The sequence below is a fragment of the Lepidochelys olivacea genome (assembly GCF_965140295.1).
Source record: "Lepidochelys olivacea isolate rLepOli2 genome assembly, chromosome: 7".
NCBI classification, from domain to species: domain Eukaryota; kingdom Metazoa; phylum Chordata; order Testudines; family Cheloniidae; genus Lepidochelys; species Lepidochelys olivacea.
Window position 1 is genome coordinate 117,458,634 of NC_140417.1, and position 22,284 is coordinate 117,480,917.

At 44.9% G+C, this 22,284-nt stretch overlaps 1 protein-coding gene across 3 annotated transcripts in view; it reads right to left on the reverse strand.

The window, feature by feature from the left end:
• Positions 1-1,981: 1,981 nt before the first annotated feature.
• MXI1 (MAX interactor 1, dimerization protein) overlaps positions 1,982-22,284 on the reverse strand; it is an 87,133-nt gene continuing 66,830 nt past the window's right edge. The window contains exons 4-6 of one of the 3 annotated variants that reach the window (XM_084635630.1): positions 13,601-13,715; positions 12,259-12,430; positions 1,982-9,002 (exon numbers count right to left, since the gene is read on the reverse strand). In XM_084635630.1, coding sequence (XP_084491756.1) covers positions 8,839-9,002; positions 12,259-12,430; positions 13,601-13,715 — 451 coding nt within the window. In that variant the 3' untranslated portion in view covers positions 1,982-8,838. The remainder of the gene's footprint in view (positions 9,003-12,258; positions 12,431-13,600; positions 13,716-22,284) is intronic. The other 2 variants (XM_084635631.1, XM_084635632.1) reach the window with 2 other exon arrangements.

Genomic DNA, 22,284 nt, shown 5'->3' on the forward strand with positions numbered 1-22,284 from the left:
GCTTGCTAGAATATTAGTATCCCAAAGCAAGTACTCTATGTGATCTATTACTTTGAAGTCTGTGTGGAAGTTGAAACGATTGTGACGTTAAAACAACCATGAAGATCAGCTTCTATTGTCCATTCTTTGGCTTTCATCTCCTTTACCGCTGAATGGGATAGTTTGCAAATGTTCTTGGAGGTCACAATTATCTGACTGGGCCAAATTCATCCCTGCTGTAATGTTAATCTCCAGGGTGTGTTATAGAAGGGATGAATTTGGCCTATTTTCTTGCGGATTTAGAAAAATGGATCTTCTGTCTCAGTAACATTTGTTTTCACAGCAATTGGAGTCAAAGGCAGAACAGAGAAGAATACAAGATCTGAAGATAGCTATGTTGCCCTCTTGGGTCCTTTGCTTGTTCAGATGTATTGGGAAATGTGAAAGTGTCCTCTAGGTCAATAAACTAGGGCTTGAAGAAGGGAAGTTCCATATAACCTTATGCTTTAAACTCCACACCACTACTGCCCATTGAGTTTGAATTAATGGGGCTTATAGGTTTTTACTCTCTTCTACTGTGCTTGCTTAATTTTTGATCCACTTACACGGTATTGTTCCAGCATTTCTGAGTACACTTCACAAACTCGTAATAGCTACCAGATATTTCTTAGTATAGATTCTAAATCACCTAGAAATATGTTGACACCAACCACTTGACTAGCTGAACAGACTAACAAAGTAACATTTAGCGCTGCCCCCTCCCTGTGTAGTACTTTATATGTTCGAAGCACCGTACAAACATTATCTTACTCCTCACCACATGGCTGTGATGCAGGGTGATATTATCTATATTTACAGATCAGGAAACTGAGGCACAGAGAGATTAAGTGATTCACCCAAGACCAAAAGAGTCAGTGACGTGCTCAAACCACTAGATCATGCAGCCTCCTTTTAGCAAATATGGTGTTCATGTGCAGTGGAACAAACTTGCAGATTACAGAATTTTTCCACCATCATCATGTGATCCCAAGAAAGTCAAGAGGTGTGCTCTTAAATGACAGCAAAAGAGAAGTATAAAGAGAGACTCCTAACTGGAAGCACTAAAGGGTAGGCTAGGTGGAAAGGATTCATTTCTGATGCAGGAACTTCCTCCCCTAAAACAGGAAGATCCGGTTCTTGTAAAATGATCATTCAATTGAACAATGTTTTCAAAACCAGAACGCTCAATGTTTGCTGGCCCCTCTCGCATCCCATCAGTCCTATTTCCTACAGCAGTAGGGAATCAGCAGTCACCTGGCTCCATCCACCCATAAGAAGGATGTAGAATTCTAGGAGCCAGCTGAGAAAGATGTGGTCAGCGAAGGACAACATACAGGCTCATAAACATGAAATTCATCCTACCAGCTACATTTCACAGAGCATGCAAGACATGGCAATGTACAAGAACAAAGATCACCGGGATCGCTGGAGCTTTTCCATAGCAACCTATTTGTCAGAGTTTAGCAGAAGTTGCTCAACAGAATTGTTTGAGTGTCGCAGAGTTTTTTTTGATGGTGTGCGTGTGTGTTGGGCTCTCTCTACTCTGCCATAAAAAAAAAGAGGAGCACTGGGAGATTTATCAGTAGGGCTTTATCAAATTACAGTCCATTTTGGTCAATTTCACAGTCATTAAAATTGTAAATGTCATGATTTCAGCTATTTAAATCTGAAATTTCACGGCGTTGTAATTGTAGGAGTACTGACCCAAAAAGGAGCTGGGGGGGGGGGCTGCAAGGTTATCGGGGGGTGAGTGGGGGGATGTTGCAGCACTGCTATCCTTACTTCTGGGCTGCTGCTGGCAGCGCCGCCGGGCAGCTGGAGAGCGGCGGCTGCTGGCCGGGAGCCCAGCTCTGAAGGCAGAGCCGTCGCCAGCAGCAGCCCAGAAGTAAGGGTGGCCTGGTCTGGTGCCGCTCTTATTTCTGCGCTGCCGCTGGCCGCAGTTCTGCCTTCAGAGCTGGGTGCCCAGCCAGCAGCCGCCACTCTCCAGCCACCCAGCTCTCAAGGCAGCGCAGAAGTAAGGGTGGCAATACTGCGACCCGACCCCCACAACTCCCTTTTGGGTCAGGACTCCCGATTTGAGAACTGCTGGTCTCCCCTGTGAAATCTGTACAATATAGGGTAAAGGTGCATAAAAGACCAGATTTCACGGACCAGGACGCGTTTTTCATGGCTGTAAATTTGGTAGGGCCCTAGTTATCGGCCTTCCAGCACACAAGATGCACACTGTGCATCCCCAGGTTAACATTTCTAGAACTCTCCACCTGCGGGAGCAAACATAATATGCTCTATGTCTACGGTCCCTACACTGCAAAAAAAAAAAAACAAGCAAAAAAACCCCAACCCCACAGCACTGTCTCAGAGCCCAAGTCAACTAACGTGGGCTCACGCTGCAGGGCTAAAACCAGCAGTGTAGACATTCCCGCTCAGGCTGGAGCCTGGGCTCTGAAACCCAGTGAGTGGGGAGGAGCTCGGAGCCCAGGCTCCAGCCTAAGCCAGAACATTCACGCTGCTATTTTTAGCTCCACAACCCAAGAAAAGTGAATTGGGCTCTGAGACTTGGCACTGTGGGTTTTTCTTTGCTGTGTAGACACCCTTCCATGCTACATCAGAACCTCAATTTCTCTGTCCCACTAGTCAGATAAGGCAAAGCCCATATTTCAAGAGGAGGTGCACTCAGAAATCTGGATCAAAGTTATTGTATTAGCTTCAAGGAAGCAACCTACCTTTTCTTTTAATGGTGAGCTTCTCATGTACATCTCTACTCTTGGGGTGAAATCCTGGTCCCCTTGCCATTGACTTCTATGGGGTCAGGAGATCACCCCTGGTGACTGCAGCTACTCCCAGGTTTCAAGGAGAGGGGGTTTCCCTCACTCTGGCCTGGTGCCAGGGAAATACTGGAACTCAAACATAACAAAAGTTATGATCCTGAAAAAATATTCTCAACTGACAGCAACTGATACAAGCCTATCCTGCTCCCACTAATTTAATTTTGAAAACTCCCATTCATTTCAGTAGGAGCAGCCCAGGTCCTAAGGTAGTTCAAAGAATGAGCAGCATAAATGAGGTCTATGCATAGAGTGCAGCAAGCAACCTAAGAAAAGACAAGACAACAAAGTTCTGGAGTTTGCAGCGCAGAAGCAGCCCTTGCCAAACAAGAAGGCCAGAACTAAATTCTTCTGCATACGAGTGTCTAGGAAAAAATTTGGTTAAAAAAAAAAATGTAAGTTAACCCCATTTTTACCGATCTACAGGTCTCACAAGATTTATCACTTTGAGACTACCTTCTGTCAATAATATACCTTGAATGGAATGGGCTTTAAAATGACCTTCGAGTGACAGTCCTCCAAAGAGTAACCGTACCAAATGCTGCAAGCCAGTCATCCCCCGCAACTCATTCTTGGACACAAAATGACATGCTGTAATACACTGGTGTCAAAAGGAGGAAAATACTGAATGGCCTTTTGAATAGGTTTTTCTGTAGCACAATGACCTTTTAGAGACCTAATTTATGCAGAGAAGACTCACCAGGATGAGCTTCTGGTGGAAGCAGCATATGTGGAGGGTAATACAGGTGGGATGATTAAAGGAAAGCCACCTTATTTCTGTAAAATTTAGTAGAGGATGGATTTAGAGCTTGCACTAGAGATTGTGTGGCTCACGGAATCTACAAGCCCAAGTAACTGCCACAACAAAAAATAACCTTACATAGGAAACAAGCCTGGAAAAACATCAGGGAGAACGGCGCGTCAATTTTATGAGGACCAAAGAGATCGTTTATGACGCAAAGTGCTATGTGATGAGAATAGGTAAGTTTAGACAGAGGAAAAGGAAACATGAGGAAATGTGTCTGCCATGTGGTGGGAAGCAGAAAGCAGATATTGGGGCTAAATGGATTAAAGTGGGAATAAAGTGCTTTGGAAAAAGGACTCAATTCTGTTCCCACTAAAGTTAATGAGAGTTTCACTCTCTGCTTCTAAGGGAATAAGATAAGGCTTTAGAAGAAATGAGATAATGATGCAGTTGTTTATAGGGACAATAAGGGACTATGTGATTGGCATCATAGGAAGGGGAGCCTGTAGGATAACTGATATCTTCTGTTCAAAGCTGCACCTTTACTTGACTCCATTTTGGCAGCAGGGAGGACTGTATGGATTCCCCTTCAGACATACCAAACCGTTTGGTGCCAAACCTCTCAGGAATGAACAAATTGCACAACTCCCAATCTATGCTACTAACCTACAACGTAAGAATTCCTGATCCCAAATGGATACTCCACCAGCTCAAAAGGCAACACTGAACTATACGTATCAGAGATGCATCCTCACCTAGAGACACACATCCTTGAACTCTAAGGCACGGAAAGTACAGAAGGTTTTGAAGTAAGTCTGAAGGAAGTAAATGTAGCTTCACTCTCAACCTTTTTGTTGGGCAAGAGCTCATCTGATGAGACTTTCCTGCTGATTTTACTGTAATTCAAATACCTCAGTAACATCAAAGGTTACCCTCGCCTGATGCTCCAAAGAGGAAAGGACCTCTTGCTAGAAACTAAGATTATACTTGACCAAAATGCCTTGATAATTTGCCATTTGGGGATCATCATTCACAAAGTCTTTTGAAGGAGCTGCATGTACCAGAGTTACAGTCTTGGGCACTGAAACTGTGGAGTTTTCCAGGCTCAGGGCTTTAATTACCCAACTCTCAAGGAGAGTGGGTATAACGAAACGTGGTGTTCTGGGGTGGAAAGTACCTTTGGGACAGAGTTCAGACAATGCCTTAAGGGGGTTTATGTTGCAGAAATTCATTCCGGAATGGATTTTCTGCAGCTTCTCAACTTGGGCTTAACCATATTGGTTAACAAATCTATGGAAACTGTATGGTCCCTTCAAATTCCTGCACCTTCCTCTATGCTTCTAACTGTACAGACAATATTTGAAATGTCCTCCAATCTCTCTCTTTTTTTTTTTTTTTTTCGGGAAAAAGAGCTGCTTGTACAAAGAACAATCCTGCTCTTCTGAGGGTTGGATCTGTACAGAAAACTAGACAGAGGGGGAAAAAATGAGGATGTCACTCAAATAAAGGCCTTGATCCCAGACTTATGCTGACATAGTGAATTCTCCGGGGACAGTAACCAGTCATGGAGTTCCATCCAAGTGTGCCACCACAGATGGGTATATTAAAGGCTCAAAGGTTTCAGCTTTGGATGAACAATGTCTTAAGACAACAAATGGGAGACTTCGAGGAAGAACTGCATTACATAAGCCAGCTGAAGTAATTACTGCTATCTCAGTAATAGCAGAATAGTACATGAGAATGTACAAAAATCAGAAGCTTTGGGGGGCATTTCTCAGTTCTGAAGAATGGGAAGAAGTAGATGATTTTTTGTTTTATAACCAGAAGGGACCATCATCTAATCTGATTTACATAGTATAGGCCAATTAGCTATGATGATCTGCTCAATCATTTATGGTGGCTTCTCTGGGCCAATTTGCTGTCTTGGACATTCCGATGCAAAAGGCTAGATTAACAACAAAACAAAATAACTAATGTTAGTTTAGTTTTTAGAATAATCTATAAAGAAAAGCTAGTGTTAACAATATAGTATTAAAGCAATGAAAAAGGGATTGAACAAACACCACAAAGCAGCTGTGGAAACATTTCTCTCGCATAGCAAATCTTCCACTAATGTCCAGAGGTGTGAAAGGAACTGATACAATGAAATCCATAGAAGGGACCCAATCAAACAGCCAACTTTTGTCATTAACTACTACTATAAAGGTTTGTAGGAAAATTGTGTTTGTTCTCTAAAAGCTCTCTATACTAGGACGCTGATACTTGCCGATCCATTGGGTGGGTCACTTAAGACAGCGTAGATGGAAGCTACCAAGGGGATTACATTTCCCTCCCTTCCAGCTGCAGTATTTGGAATTGAAATTTCCAGACCCTTGACTGCACTCCTAAAGATGACAGCCAATATCAAATTGATCCCAAAGGCATACAAATGGGTGGCTTTACTGGAAAGCCTTACAGAAAAATTGGTTCCAAAAAACACACTCTGGGATCGCCCTGCTCTGCCATGATTGCCCAACACTGATTTTCTTCCTTTATCCATTTTCATTTTTTTAAAGTTCTCTAACTTTTATATTTCTCAAATATGATTTTTTTGCCAAGCGACCTTTTTACCATTGCCCACGTCGTGTACTTTTTGATCCAAAAAAAATACACAGCCAAAGAGGAACAACCAGAAGGTGGGGATGCCCAGGATGGCTGGAGTTCGCTAGTGATCGTGACTGGTGGGATTCATCTCCAGAGAAGCTGAACAGCACAAGATGCTACAAAATGGTGACTATCAGAGCTCATTTGAACAGTGTCAGATATAAATTCCAGCTGTTGATAATTCTAGCATGGGCAAAAACTGGTAGTTGTGGGGGCTCAGTCAATGATTATCAGTTCACGTATGATCCTTCAGTCTTTACTCACTTGATTTCTTCTTACTAATGTGAGTAGCCCCATTGACTTAAGCTGATAAACACATGTTACAATCCACAGCTGCCTACATACAGGTTCTAGAATTGTTAGCAAGGATCAATTCCATGATATGCAGCCTGAAAAGAAAACAAAGAAGCCCCAAACAATTCAGCTAATGGAAAAACTCCATTAACTGGCCGGTTTGTGTATCTGCTGAGGATAGCCACTAGAGGGAGACATGATCACACACGCTAAATCAGAGTATTACCTATGCACATGTGTAAGGAGATTAGTAAGAGTAGCAACCTGACTCAGGCTTAAAGAAAGGAAAGAATTAAAAACCCGGATATAATGCATCAAAGCATGGAAAGATTATTTCTCCACTCCATGAACAGGGATTTTGTGTCTCATATGTATGATGTCATATCACAGGGGGGATTTGGTAACATAGGAAACATAGGAATGTTCAAACACATGCAATTTACAGAACTGAGACACAATCTACATTAGACTTATTCAGGATCTTATCATGGGATTAAAGGGGAATATACTTTTTTTCCTGCAGGCACAAGAAAGAAGATGGGTATGCTAAAGTCATATGAGCAACCAAGACGGAGGAACACAATTCATTTCAGATCCATAAACGTTTAATGGTGTTAAAGTGCTACTTTAATATGGGACCATATTCTAACATATAAACACAATTCCACTGCACTGCTAAATAAGGTTGTCTTCATTTTTTTTGTTTTTGGCCCAATCCTACCTAAAAACAATAAAATCAACAGGACTGAAATTAACAACCCATTCAAATCAGCAATAAATTACAAATTTTATAAAGCATTTTTTCCTTTTATTTTTTTCCTTAGTAATGAGGGGTAGTTAAATTACTTCAAGGTACACAAAATTTCAAACAATGCCATTGGTGAGGTCTCTGTAAGAAGGTTTTTAACTTGGAAAACAAAAAAATAATTCTCACCATTTAAAAAAAAAAAAAACACAAGAAAGCAAAGCCCTCAAAGTGCACATTAGAAATCTCACCTCCAAGAAAATTATAAAATATTCAATACAATAGCTCTCAATAGCAACAGCACCTGCATAGGTGAGATAGCGGATACGCACGGGGATGTGCGCAGGCCAAATGTTACATTAAGATGAGACAAGTGCTGAGCTTAACTATTGAACTGTGACTACTGTAGGGGATCAGGTGCCTTCAAAGTTTGCAAAGGGAATGACTCTCAAAAAAGGAAACCAAAAAAACCCAGCACCCCTGACCTTTCCAAGCTAGCACAGACCTTGTTTGTGTTGTGCACGGCAAAGAGCATTTTTGTGTTTCATCAGGTCAAGTGCTGCATCAAAACAGTTACCTTTTCAGTAGCGTTAATCCATTATAAAAGACATTGAAGATTTCATATGGACAAGCTCTAAAAAGACGTGTCACATTTGGAGTGTTTTTACTCCCAACACATTTACAAACGTTTATCAAAAGATCTTTAAATAAAAAGGTTATAGTGGCTCAGTATCTGGGCATGACTTTCCACACGCTGGTTTCTTTCTGTCCTCAACTCTGTGTGTGCGTGCGTGTGTGTGTGTGGACTCACAGCCTCATTCCACAACGCAGCCCGCCACGTGCTGGTAGATTACGGTTTAGTACCCTAGTGCTAGCAATGTGGTAGAGGTACTTGCTTTAAATGATGTCCAACAGAACGTTGAGCTGAATGATGATTTCTCCTGAACAATCTTCACTGTTGCCTCTCTCTCTGGGCATGAACTGAACACCTGTTATTATTCATAGGTTGTGGGACACGTCTTCATGGCCAAGCTGCTGTGACTTCCTGCTAGGTTACTATAATGCCTGATGGTGATCAAATATTAGGACAGAGTCATTTCCAGACCAGGAAAGTTCCAGAAGGGTCTAAACCAAGTTGTTCTATCTGAATGCAGTATGAGAAAAACTGGACGTTTCTCAGATTGCATGACAAATTGAGAGAGAGAGCGAGAGAGAGAGAGGGCTGAATCTCCAGTATCCTCTTTCAAATAAACAAAGTCAAAGCAAAGTAATTTATCATGCAAGGGCCAAATCCAGGTCTCACTGAAGCCAACTGGAGTTTCGTCACTGACTTCAGAAGGACCAGGGTTCAGTCTCACTACACTAGGGGAAACCAAGATTTTGCAACATGACCCAATGGACATACATGGGTTCCTACGGAGGCCTCCTATTGCCCAAGGGGGTACATATATATAGGTCTGTCATTGTTGACGTGTCATTTCTAAAAGAGGATACTGCATCTAGAACCCAGTCTGAACTCAGATTACTCCAGTGGAATAATCCGCCCTGCATTGTTGTCTCACTTTGTTCTAGGAAGTGAACGAGAGTTTGACGCTGGCGCTGGAATAACCCTCGTCACTCCCAATACTCTGCAAGCTGCTGTGATCATCAATGTCACTGATGCTGGTTGTGCTGATATCGTCCACTTCTCCATGGGAGAACTCTGTGCTTTCAACATCCACTTCAATCTCTTCTGCAAAGAAAACGACACACACGCAGGTTAGTGTTATCGCAGGCAGCTACGCCTTGAACTCTACAATTGACAAATGATCAACACTCCAGGTATAAAATAAGCCTCACATGGTACAATTTGCAATGATTTCTGAAAGGGGGGAGGAGCAGAGTGCCTGTTTCAGCAAGGAGGATGCTGTCTCAATGTGTTTCAAAGGCATTACTAAACTTTTTTGCTGTCAGCCAACCCCAAACTCCCAAGCTAGGAACTGGGTTCAAAAAGAGAATTAGACGCGTTCATGGTGGATAAGTCCATGAATGGCTATTAGCAAAGATGGCCAGGGACGTAACCCCATGCTCTGGGTGTCCCTAAACCTCTGACAGCCAGAAGCTGGAACTGGATGACAGGGGATGAATCACTCAATAAATTGCCCTGTTCTGTTCAGTCCCTCTGAAGAATCTGGTACTGGGTACTGTCTGAAGACAGGATACTGGGTGAGATAGACCATTGCTGATCCAGTATGGCCATTCTTATGTTCTTAAGATGAAGAACTCAGCAGAGTTTGGATTCATCATTAGTCAACGGCTCTGCTCTGCAGGCTGTGGAAGAATCTGTGTTAAGCAGCACCACAGCATTCAGACCCCCATGTGGCGTCTAGCTACTTTGCCATCATTGCACCCTGGTTCTGTGGGCCTGGGCATTCCCTCCAGCTTGGATTGAATTTATCACCATGAGAGTGGGCTGCTTGCAATATCCTCTGCAACTCAGATACCAAGATGATAATAAGCTCTTCCAGGTCAGGGGCTGTCACTTTCAGAGTTTGCACAGTGTCTAGTGTAACAGAGATCTGGGTCTTCCGGAGACTACAGTGACAAACAGCAGTGCCGGGGGACACTTTACGGTTGTGATAGCGGAGACAGAGATATATAGGGCACTGTAGTGTGTTTCTATACGGACACCGGGTACCATGTTGAACAGCACTTCGGTGACTTTGGGCTATCAAAGGCAATAAGACTGAGGCTCCCAAGTCACTGAAATGCTTTTGAAAATTTTACCCAGAAGACCTTAAAAACGAAGACACTAAAAAATAAATGAAAAATATCGGTAAAACAGCGAAGCACACAGATCACCAATAAATAGACGGACAATCTCTGTGCAATTTGTTGGTTCTTTATGATTAAGGCTACAATTTAGTCATGGAGGTCACAGATTCTGTGACTTTACCGGACCTCGGTGATTTCTTCAGCTTCAGCTGCCTGCAGCTGAAGCCAGGGCCGGAGCCGGAGCCGTGGCTGTACTCCCCACGTAGCCTGCAATGGGGCCACAGCCAGGACAGTGCGCTCCTGCCCCGTGGCAGTGGCTGCAGCCAGGGCTGTGCATCTCTGCCACACGGCTTGTACGGTTATTTTTAGTAAAAGTCATGGACAGATCACTGGCTCCGTGAATTTTTGTTTGTTGCCTGTGACCTGTCCACGACTTACTAAAAATAACCGTGACAAAAATCTTAGCTTTATTTATGATATATAAAGGAGACCAGAATTTTTTTTTTAAAATAATTCTGCTTGATCTTAACATCACACCTCCAAATCTTCTCTGCCCTTTGTTTCGCTGAGAGAGACTTTTATGGCTAGTTAGAGCACTAGGAGGATTATATCATCACAGATACCAACCAAGTGGCTGAGTAAAACTTAATGGTTTTGTTGAAAACAGATTTAACTCTAACACTTGACACACAGTTGGGAGAAAAAAAAATCTCTGTGAAAGATTCAACATTTCCCCGCACTCTTCAGTGGAGGGAGGAGAAAGCACTTGCTTCATATGCAAATCCTCCAGAAGAATTGTCCAGTAAAATGGGAAAGACAAGACTTTAACTTAGAAATAGCAGGAACAAGCAGAAAATGGAACCCTGATTTTTGAAACTTCCTTTTAGGCCAGAGGTGGACAAACTATGGCCTGGAGGACCCTCCTGCTCGGCCCCTGAGCTCCTGGCCTGGGAGACTAGCCCCCGGCCCCTCCCCCGCAGCCACGGCATGGCATGCTGCCAGTGTAGTGTTTTAAACTGCTCCGCGAAGGAACGTGCTACTGGTAGCAGTTACCGAGAACAATTTATTACACTACACCGGTGCAATGCTCTGGGCGGCGCGACTTTAGCGCCACCAGCCACCGGTGCTCTGTGCTGCGTGGTAAGGGGGCAGGGAGCGGGGGGGTAGATAGAGGGCAGGGGAGCTCAGGGTCGTGGTCAGGGGGCATGGGTGTGGATGGGGTCAGGGTGGTCAGAGGGTGGAGGATGGGGGTGTGTGTGAATGGGGATGGGGGTCCCGGGGGATAGTTAGGAAGGAGGGGGGGTTGGATGGGGCTGTGTGGGGCAGGGGTTCCGGGGGCGGTTAGGGGACAAGGAGCAGTGGATGGGGCAGGAGTCCCGGGGGGGGGGGGGGGAAACAGCTTGGCACAGCCTCCCCTAACCTTCCCTCCATACAATTTCCAAAACCCAATGTGGCCCTTAGGCCAAAAAGTTTGCCCATCCCTGTTCTGGGCCTTCTTTTTACATTATAAAGAGGAGGAGCACAACCCATATTTATACTTTTAAGCATGTGTTTGGTTACTGAGTTGGGATCATGGATCATTATTTTTAAAACAAAGCTTTTGCATTCTGACTTTAGACAACTGTTCAAATACAGCAGTCAAGTTCAAATGCCACAAGAATCACCTGGATCCACAATCACAACCCCTTTCCTCAACTTAAGCAAGACTGACCAACAACTGAGGCAGAAAGACATGACAAAGCCCACATCCTTTGCTTGACAAATACAGAGACTCATTCAATGGCAAAGCAAAGAGAAAAGTAACACAAAGAGCACAACAGGAAGGAAGGTTTCAGAGTAGCAGCCGTGTTAGTCTGTATTCGCAAAAAGAAAAGGAGTACTTGTGGCACCTTAGAGACTAACCAATTTATCTGAGCATAAGGTTTTGCGAAAGCTTATGCTCAAATAAGTTGGTTAGTCTCTAAGGTGCCACAAGTACTCCTTTTCTTTTTGCGAATAGAAGGAAGGAATCATTCGCCACCCTCTCAAATTTTCAAGGGAGGTCAGTCTTCATCCTGATCCATCCTTTTTTGTAGATTCACAGATTCTAAGGTTAGAAGGGCCCACTGTGGGCATCTCATCTGACCTCCTGCACAACACAGGCCATAAGACTTCCCTAATTAATTCCTGTTTGAGCTAGAGCAGATCTTTTCAAAAAGTATTTTAATTAAGCTGGACGCATGTAGAACACCTACCTCGCTCTGAATCCGAGCGATCAGAGGAAATGGTTGAGCCAATGCTGTCCATTCGTATTCGCTCTATCTCCTGAGGACCTTGCAGTTGTTCCAGCCTTCTCTTTAAGAATCTTTGTTCTCGTTCCAGGTTTTCAAGCTGGTGTTGGCTTCTCCTCTCGGCCTCCTCAAGTTTCTGACATGATAGAATACGACTTGATTATGACTTTAATTCTTGTTTTCTACAGCACAGCCATATACTTTGCTTCAGATTTTCCCATGTTCTGAAAGGATTTATGCTCAGACAAGTATCAGACCAGACTGCCCTTCAGTAACTAGTAGAAATGAAGTCTACTTGTGTCTTTTTTGGTTTACACCTTTGCTACACCTTTTCATATTTGTATAAGGAGGATTTTTGGGGATGAATGAATATCTATACGGGATTGTGTGTTTTTTTTTTAATTATTGTGTTTTATAAACGTGTAATTAACCAATAAGATGCATCACTGAGTTAATCCACCAGGGGGCCCCAATTCCCTTAATCAAACAGATTCTGCATTTGTTATGATCACTCGTAACACAGGTTTACACAAAAATTTATCCTGGGATGTCTGGCTTTCTTGTTGCTTGGTTTAGTAGGTATTTCTCAGAAGCAGTTTTCCATTTAAATAACTATTTATGTAACCTGCTACAGACTCCTCTGATCACAGCTGGGAAATCTACAGACCAATGTTCTGTGTTTCCGGATGGCCAACCCGTTGCATAAGATGGGAGTCATTTCAGGCTAACACTTTCCTTTAAGCAGGGCTCCCTCCCTTACCAACCCAGAGCTGCAACAAAGGATTTAGGTATATTCCTGATCCCTACAAGACTGGATTTTCTTTTTATACTTTACTTTGCCAGAAGCAATCTATGAAGGGCTTTGGGAAGTTGGCAGAACCACAGATGAAAGACGATGAAAACAATAAGATGTCAACCCTGTTTCACTGTAGAGGCCTATACTGATTTGCCAGCAGGAGGAATGCACTGGAGTGACAGAAGTTACATTTTCCATCAAATTGCAGCCCCTCAATCACATTAGATGTGTTTCTACTTTAAAAAAAGAGCAAGATCTGCTACTGTCTTCCCCCATCATAATACAGAACAGGATTCCCACTCCCCAAATCAATAATTTCCAGAGTTAACAGAGTTTATTATGGACCCTCCGAATAACACATGTTGTAATAACGATGGATGATTTAACAGAAGGAGCAATGCATTTGAGAGGTGTTAGTCTCCGGGAGAGCAGATTTAACTCTGGACAGTGGGTGAGTGACTGGTGCAGTTAGAAACAGCATCTGGGAAGCCTGGGAAAAGCAGTGCTTACCTTAATGTGTGCTTTGGCTTTGTTAAGCAGCCCAAGCGTTGTGTGCCGGGTGCAGTCTGGCCCTAGTGGTATCAGAACCTTTAAACGTTCTAAGCACAGGCGTAGATGAGCACGTCTGGAGGAGGAGAGAGACACTGATTAGGAGTTTCAGCCTTATAAAGGACAAAAATCAAACTCATTTCCCCCCAGAGCAGGCTCAATTTTCCACACATCACCCTGTTTCCTTCAGATACTTTATGCCCTGCCATTAAATGTTTACACTGTAAACACTAGTCACTCAACAACATTAGCTCTATTGCTAACCTCTGACAGACAGTTTATTTCCTGGCACTCACACCTGATAACCTGTCTCGGCTGGATGAACGCTGGGGAGGAAAAATGCACTGAGGCAATGGTTGTGTGTTTGGTTTCACATAACTTCAAGCTGCCAGCTATTTGCAGCCTACTACACTATGTAGAGTTTTATATCAAGGCACTTTCAAGTGTCCAGTGGCGTTTACACACTAGCACATTACTGGTTAAGGGAAAAACCTAACATTATATATTGTGCTATGTAACATTCACTGCCCATCTTCCTCTTTTTCCAGCCATATGAGGCAAAAAGGAAACCTAACTGACTGCAGCAAACTCCTTACCGCAAAGTATCTGAATTACACCTCACACTCATTAAAGGATCAGATTTGCACTCTTTGGGCATTCTGACTGCAAGGAACGCAGGGCTGCATATTTCCTAGCCCGGTGTTTGAACTCGAGGTGTTAACACAGGTTCTCTGGGAGCAGAGAACCATGGCCTATTTGTGCTTCCACTCTTTGTACTATATTCTACAATAACAACCCCAAACACCACAGTACTACTGGACTATTTTGTTTTGGACCATTATTACAGAACACTGTAGTTTGGTTTGTTTTTTTAAATATGGGAAACTGCTCAGAGAGCAATCTAGAAATATAACCCCACTCAGACACCACAGTAAAACCAGTTCTGTTTTCGCCCATTCTGTATTATGTATTCAGGAATTAACATTAGATTTATGGAACACAGTAAAGTTTTTTTCCAGACTCTACATTAATGATTTATGTCTGAATTTGTAATCCCAATCAATAGCACAATGACATCAGACGATCAGCCTATACTCAAGGTATCCCAGCGCAAAAGGTTCTTGAAAGCCTTTACCAGGCCCGTTCAGACACAAAGGGATGGAATCTAAACTCAGTCCATCTGAATGCAGAAAAACAAATTAGTTTGGATGGTTCATTTACATTTTGTATTTGAAATTCACTATTGTTTGCGGTTTGAAAGGGATGGGGAGAGGAGTCTGTAATCATGCAATTATGTCACTGACAAGCAAGGATGATTAAGGGTAAAGGGGTCAGGGGTTTAGCTGATGAACTGTCAGTACAAGAGCAGCACCCACTACAGTTCAGGGTTTGTCAGTGTTTCCATTATAAAAACCTCTTACAAAAGGGCTATAATTCAGCTGCAGTAGCTGCCTCAGGGCTGAAATTTGGGCTTTGGCTGAGAAATTTGTGTTTTTAATGAAATATTTATTAAGTGATTTGGTTTTTAAAGTGTCAAACATAAAAAAACCCAAACCATGTCAATGGCACCCTCCCACTCAGCTTTTTCTACAATGAAACCCGCTAGCATTTAATCCTTATTGCTGACTAAGAGCTTTCACTACTTGGGAAAACCAATTTCAGTTGACAGCCATTTCGTGTAGGTAAACAGCTCTGGGCATGGTCAGCAACAGGTGCTCTGCTAATCACATTACAAGGACGTTTCGACCCAACGCTGAGCAAATCTGCAATGTAAGGATCAGCGGGACTTGAACCTGGGCCTGCAGGCAGCTCACGCTGGCACAAGTCTGTAACCTGACTTGACTGTTTCCAGCGACCCACAACCCACAGAGGTTGTACCACCACAGGAAGTTCCACCTCGAGCGATCTGACTGACAGTTGTCTTAGCAATCCCTGTGTCATAAATATAAAGGGAAGGGTAAACCCCTTTGAAATCCCTCCTGGCCAGGGGAAAGCTCCTCTCACCTGTAAAGGGTTAAGAAGCTAAAGGTAACCTCGCTGGCACCTGACCAAAATGACCAATGAGGAGACAAGATACTTTCAAAAGCTGGGAGGAGGGAGAGAAACAAAGGGTCTGTGTCTGTCTGTATGCTGGTTTCTGCCAGGGACAGACCAGGAATGGAGCCTTAGAACTTTTAGTAAGTAATCTAGCTAGGTATGTGTTAGATTATGATTTCTTTAAATGGCTGAGAAAAGAATTGTGCTGAATAGAATAACTATTTCTGTCTGTGTATCTTTTTTGTAACTTAAGGTTTTGCCTAGAGGGGTTCTCTATGTTTTTGAATCTAATTACCCTGTAAGATATCTACCATCCTGATTTTACAGGGGGGATTTCTTTATTTCTATTTACTTCTATTTTTTATTAAAAGTCTTCTTGTAAAACACTGAATGCTTTTTCATTGTTCTCAGATCCAAGGGTCTGGGTCTGTGGTCACCTATGCAAATTGGTGAGGCTTTTTATCCAACATTTCCCAGGAAAGGGGGGGTGCAAGTGTTGGGAGGATTGTTCATTGTTCTTAAGATCCAAGGGTCTGGGTCTGTAGTCACCTAGGCAAATTGGTGAGGCTTTTTACCAAACCTTGTCCAGGAAGTGGGGTGCAAGGTTTTGGGAAGTATTTTGGGGGGGAAGGACGCGTCCAAACAGCTCTTCCCCAGTAACCAGTATTAGTTTGGTGGTGGTAGCAGCCAGTCCAAGGATAACGGGTGTAATATTTTGTACCCTGGGGAAGTTTTGACCTAAGCTGGTAAAGATAAGCTTAGGAGGTTTTTCATGCAGGTCCCCACATCTGTACCCTAGAGTTCAGAGTGGGGGAGGAACCTTGACACCCCGATTGGCTCCTTGACACCTATATAAGTCTATGGGGTGTACCAGGAAGTGTTCAGGCAACAATGTGGATCCCCAGATAGCGACCATGACAGCCCCATATCTCTGCCTCTGAGCTCCCGGTATTGACCTTGGCTCCAAATTGGATCTGGACTCCCGACTGACCCCTGGAATGCCAACACTGACCCTGATACCAGGTACTGACCCTCAGCCTGATTCCTGACCTTGTCTCTGGCTCTCACCCTCAGCTTTACTCTCGACTACAAGCCTGACCCTGACTGCGGACTTCTACACTCCCACCACTAGTCCTGCCTACCTTTCTCCAGGATCCTGACACGAACAGGTTGGGAAATAGACTTCTGTTTAGTTTGGCATCCGGAAGTCTGAATTCTGACCTGAAGCTCCTGCACACTAGCTCGTTGTTTGAGTCCACAAAACTGGGCTGGACATTTTGCAAGACACCAGCCTCTCAGGAGTCGTCAATCACTGCCGTTTCCTGTTACAGCTGGAAAAGCTCAGAACGGCCTCCCTCATAGCATTTCACCACTGCACCAGAAAGGAAGGGTGGCTTTGTAACTAAGGCACTGGACTGGGACTCAGGGGAGACAGAGTTGATTTCTCCTGGTCTCCACTGTAGCGTTAGGTTGAGTTATCTACGCTTGAATTAACTCCTCTCGAGTGAGCCTAGTTCGACTGAGAACGAACCCACCACAAAATGGCCCTGGAGCTGCAGGGTGATTGGATTAGCAGCAGGGAGGGTTTGCATTAGCAATACAGAGTAGCCATGTCCCCACTGCAGTACTAGCTCCAACATAAGCAGCATCTGAGCTTCAACCCATCCCCCACAACGGGCGAGGCGAGTTGAGGTGAAAGCACCAGTGAGAGATGTGCGTGTGTGGATGGGAATCAGGTTAGGGGCAACTCTGAAGTTAGACCTCAAGCCCACAAGGCAGTGAAGACGGGTCTCTCTGTGCTTTCCCACGGGGATAATACTACTTCCTTTCTCCCATCTTTTACTCATCTTTATCTATTTGGATTGTAAACTCTTCTGGGCAGGGACTATGGGCTAGTCTACACATCAAAGACCTTTCTCAGTACACCTATACCAACAAAGGCTCTTCATGGGGATACAGATTATACCAGCAAAAGGAGTTATTTTGCCATTATAGGTAAACCACCTCCGCAAACAACATAAGCTATACCAACAAAATGGCTCCTTTGTTGGCATACACTGCAGCTGCGTGGAGTATAGGGGGAGGGCATGCTGACATAGCTATGCAGGAAAACCTTGGTAGTTTATATCCAGCCTCTCTCCCCCATGTCTCTGTACAGAGCCTAGCAAAAATGGGCCCCAATCTTGGTTGGGATTATATGTGGAGTTATCAAAACTGAGGTAACACCAATTGCTACCACCTCTGGTTCCATTCCTAACAGAAACCTGAGGTCACTGTCCCAGAACAAGGATGATTCTCGATCAGAGGTGGGAAAACTATAGCCCGTGGGACCGTCTGGCCCGGCCCTTGATCTCCCGGCCGGGGAGGCTAGTCCCTGGCCCTTCCCCCACAGCCTCAGCACGCTGCACCGCCAGCGCGGGAAGGGGCTGCACTGCAGGGGCAGGGGAGAGCAGGAAGGGAGGCTCACCTACAACCTCAGGGGAGCAGGTGGGCGGTGTGGGTGGTGGAAGTGTGGCAAACGCGGGCGGAGGACTCAGGAGGAGCACCAGGCGGCCTTGCTGCCGGCCAGAGAGAAGTGGAGCTTTGAAGGGGAAACCGCCGCTTCTCTCTGGCTGCACGGCTGCCCCTGCTCCTCCTGAGTCCTCTGCCCATGTTTGCAGGGCTACATTCTGAAAGGGGCTTTGGGGGGGTTGGATAGGGGGTGGGGTTCCGGGGGTCCTGTCAAGGGGCAGGGGTGTGGATAGGGGTTGGAGCCCCGGGGGGGCGGTCAGGGGCAGGGGGTCCCAGGAGGGGACAGTCAGGGGACAAGGAGTAGGGGGGGTTGGATGGGTCAGAGGTTCTGAGGGGGGCAGTCAGGGTGCAGGAAGTGGGAGGGGGCGGATAGGGTTAGGGTTTGGAGAGGCACAACCCTCCCTACAGTTTTGGAACCCCGATGTAGCCCTCAGGCCAAAAAGTTTGCCCACCCCTGTTCTAGATGGTTTACCCACCACAGCTTAGCACGCACAGCTGGACCTGTCCAGGTTGCCACACAAACTTTGTGGTATGCATCGTTCCTTACCATGCCTGGGGAGGTTTGTGTTCTAAACCCCACTTTCTTTTTTTTTTTTTAAATTGCTAGGGTGAACCTAGGAAAACACTGTAGAACCGTTCTAGGAACTAGTGATGAGCGTAGACACACAAACTTAGAACATGTACCAGGCAACTGCCTCAGTACCAGAGACTTCTAATGGCTGGGAACAGGATATTAATGTTTGGCTTCTTAATAACCAGTGAATTTCAGGAGCTCTCAAACAGGCCTTGGCATGATATACCATGGCTGTTAGTAGGGGGAAAAAAGAATTACACAAAATTAAGCAATGTAAAAAAATCTCAAAGCCATGGACATTGAGATGTCAACTTTTTCATTTCTTTCTGCCCAAGAACGGTGGAACACAAATGAAAGCAGCTGCTGTTTGGAGACCTTTACAAAGTCTTATGTGGGAGAAAGCAGTCTGAGGACCTGTCCACATGAAAAAAGTTACACTTGGATAATGAAGAGGGTGCCAATGTAAAGCAACCGAGTCAAACTGGTGCAAAAGGTTCATAGGTCTTTTTAAAATTGGCTTCTTCTGGTTTAACTTGAGTCAGTTAGGAACAGGTTTAACTGAACTCCTATATTTATATTTAACTCAGGCCTGGTTGACACACAGGTTTTGTACCAGTAGAACTGAAAGTTAAACCAGTATAACTCCTAGTATAGATGCATGTATACTGGTAAGAGGTGCTAATACCAGCATAGTTTATTCCCCTCTTTCCTATGGGAACAGTAATCTTGGTGTAAAGCACCAAAATACAGATATTGCTGCATCACACGAGTCGGTTGCATTGTACACTAGCACAGTTAAAGCACTAGAGTTTGTGTATGTGAACAAGACCTCAATCAATTTAAAACTGATTTAAGTTACACTGTGCAGCTGCCCCATGTAGACAAGCCCTTAGTCTCAACAGACCAATTGTTCCCACTTCTGGAGGGAGAGGGCCCCTTTTTTCAACCAAGTATTTCCACTCCAGCCCACCTCTTCTAGCCCAGCACATTTTAATGGGGTTTAAAGGACGTGTCTGTTTTTTCTCCCCAAATATCTTGCATTTCAGCTTTCAAATGTTGGCAGGTGCATAACCTCTTAAGTATTTTTGGCTTCTATGGGCTGAAGTCAAGCTGATCACTGATGTTAATTAAGCCACAAAGTGTGAAAGCAGCTCTGATTCATTGATGGGAGGCTAAATGTCAAACAGAAATCAACTTCTATCAAAGCCCAACTTTTATCAAAGCAGGAAACTGACCAGCTGAGCTAAAATTCCTTGGCAAACAGAGTTTACAGGTGTCAATGGCCAATCTACAGTCCCTTAACAAAAAGTCCTGGCGTTTTACCTTGGCAGTTATAATCCCATAGTCTAGACAAAGTTATGCGTCTCCTTCCCCTTAATCTACCTGGTGCTTTACTGTAAGGTGGCTTTAACATAGCTTCAGGCTCCCTGGCACTTAGTGAAAATACCAGTACTGTCCAAACTTCACACAAGAAAGCCACACGACTTTACATCTAGACCACTGGATCATGCTAATAACTGGAAAAAAAAAAAGGTCTAGAAGCACGACATTTTTATAAAGGGAGAATTAATTTACAATCAGAGGGAAAGGGGCCCCCATTCCAGCCCCCTCGAATCCTTAGGGCATTAGAAGACGGAGATAAATCAGCTTTCAGGGACTGCCAGTTTCAAAGTAGATCTGAGCACATGTGCACTTGTTGCAGGAGTGACAAGTAAAAGTGGAGAAGTGGGGGCAGGATGGGCAGAATCTTCATAGTCACTCCCATCCCTAGGAAGGAAAGATGCTTCAGAAAACAGGGCTACCACAAAGGTTTCTACTCCCTGAGCATAAAAAGTGATAATAGACATGCCAAAGCCCTGACCCTGTGCCAGGATGAATGCATGAGTATGTGAAGACGGGGGCTTTCTACTCTTCCTTAACCAGCTGGCTGTTTCCCCTTCATTCCGGTCTATTCTGGGGGACACGGGGAGGCCCACAGGGTGCAATTGTTTGTCTCACACAGGGACAGCCAGCGGATGGTTTGGATTTGTCTGGCTGGACAAACCATGACTCCTGGGAAGGAGGAGCTGAGTGCTGGGAGGATGGAGGGCTGTGGAACTTGGAGCCTCAAATGCTTCTTTGCTTGGCCCAGAAAAAGCACAGGGCAACATTGCAGCTTACTTTGCAGGCTGGAAACACTGGCCTCGTTAGAGCTACAGCCCACAGAGGGGGGCTGTTTGCCTTACCTTTTCCCTTTCAATATGTTGGGTCAAATTCAGCCCTGCCAACTCCACTAAATTCAACCAACTCTACCGTTGCTGTATTCAGAGGAGCTGCACCCGACTACATCAGGGCCGAAGCTGGCCCGTTGTGGTCCTCTTGTGCAACTGTTACGTGTAAAGAAAGCTAATAATGGAATAGCTGGGGCTCAAGTATCAAAAGCCTGGCCTGACAGGCTGCAGCCCTGGGCCGGGATGTGCTGCTGGAGTGGGAATGCCAGAGTCAGAGGATAGTGCCTTTCTCAGACTCATTAAGAGTGAAATTCACCCTGGCTGCAGAGGGACTGGCACAGAAAGGATTCTCTCCTCCCACTGCCAGTGGGGAGATCTACAATAGCCCCGAACTGTCCAGTGCAGAGATTTCTGGATAGGAGGAGGAAGAGGGGCCAAGGAACAAATCCAGTAAAGCTCCAAAGCCCTGCATATATGTTACTGGAGCCTACTGGGGGGAGTATTAGCGACAGAGGGGCTGCAATGGGTAGTGGTGTGCATACGCACGTATTCCCATTCCTTTCCCCCCTCATTAAGTGGCTTTCACAAAGGCAGGGAGAGTTTCACCCTCAAAGCTGATTGGATTTGGATTGGTATTTCACCCCTCCTTCTCCAAGCTCCAAACCCTCAGGGTAAGTCCCCACCCCCTGCTTTGCTGAGGAGTCAGCCCGCATTCTAAGCGGCCCCCTCCAGACGCAAAGAGAGCGTTCGCCTGTCTGCTGAGGGCTGTAATTTCAGAGCCTGCTCTTTGCAGTTACCAATGACATCACTGTCTCTGATTATATAAAGCTCTGGTGGGAAGCATATATTTATGTGTTTGCTTCATAGCGTCAGTCATCCTGCTGTACAATAGGTGTCCAAGTCCTGCCACGAGAACTGCTCTGCCATTCCTCCCTCCTCCCCTGACCCAAACCACAGTGTGGGAGAGAGATTTAGGGGCACAAATCTCCAGGTTTCAGGGGATGGGGGTATTTGCTAATACCCTGAGGGGTGGGGGATACAGTTTGACAGACGGCGTTCTGCCCACAGCTTGAAAAGCCCCTCAGGGAAGGCCAGTGAAACTAGTTTGTCCCACACAAACACCTGGGGGACTGAGGGCCAAACACAAGGGCACACCCCATTCCGCCCTATACCCAGAGAGTTGGCAGCCAGGATGGGAAATACTCCTGTTATTCACCTTCACCTGCCTCAGCTCTGTGCGCGCACACAGAAGAGCACATAGGCACTAGAAAACAATCCTCCTTCCCCATAGGTGCGCTACAAGTCTGCTGAGA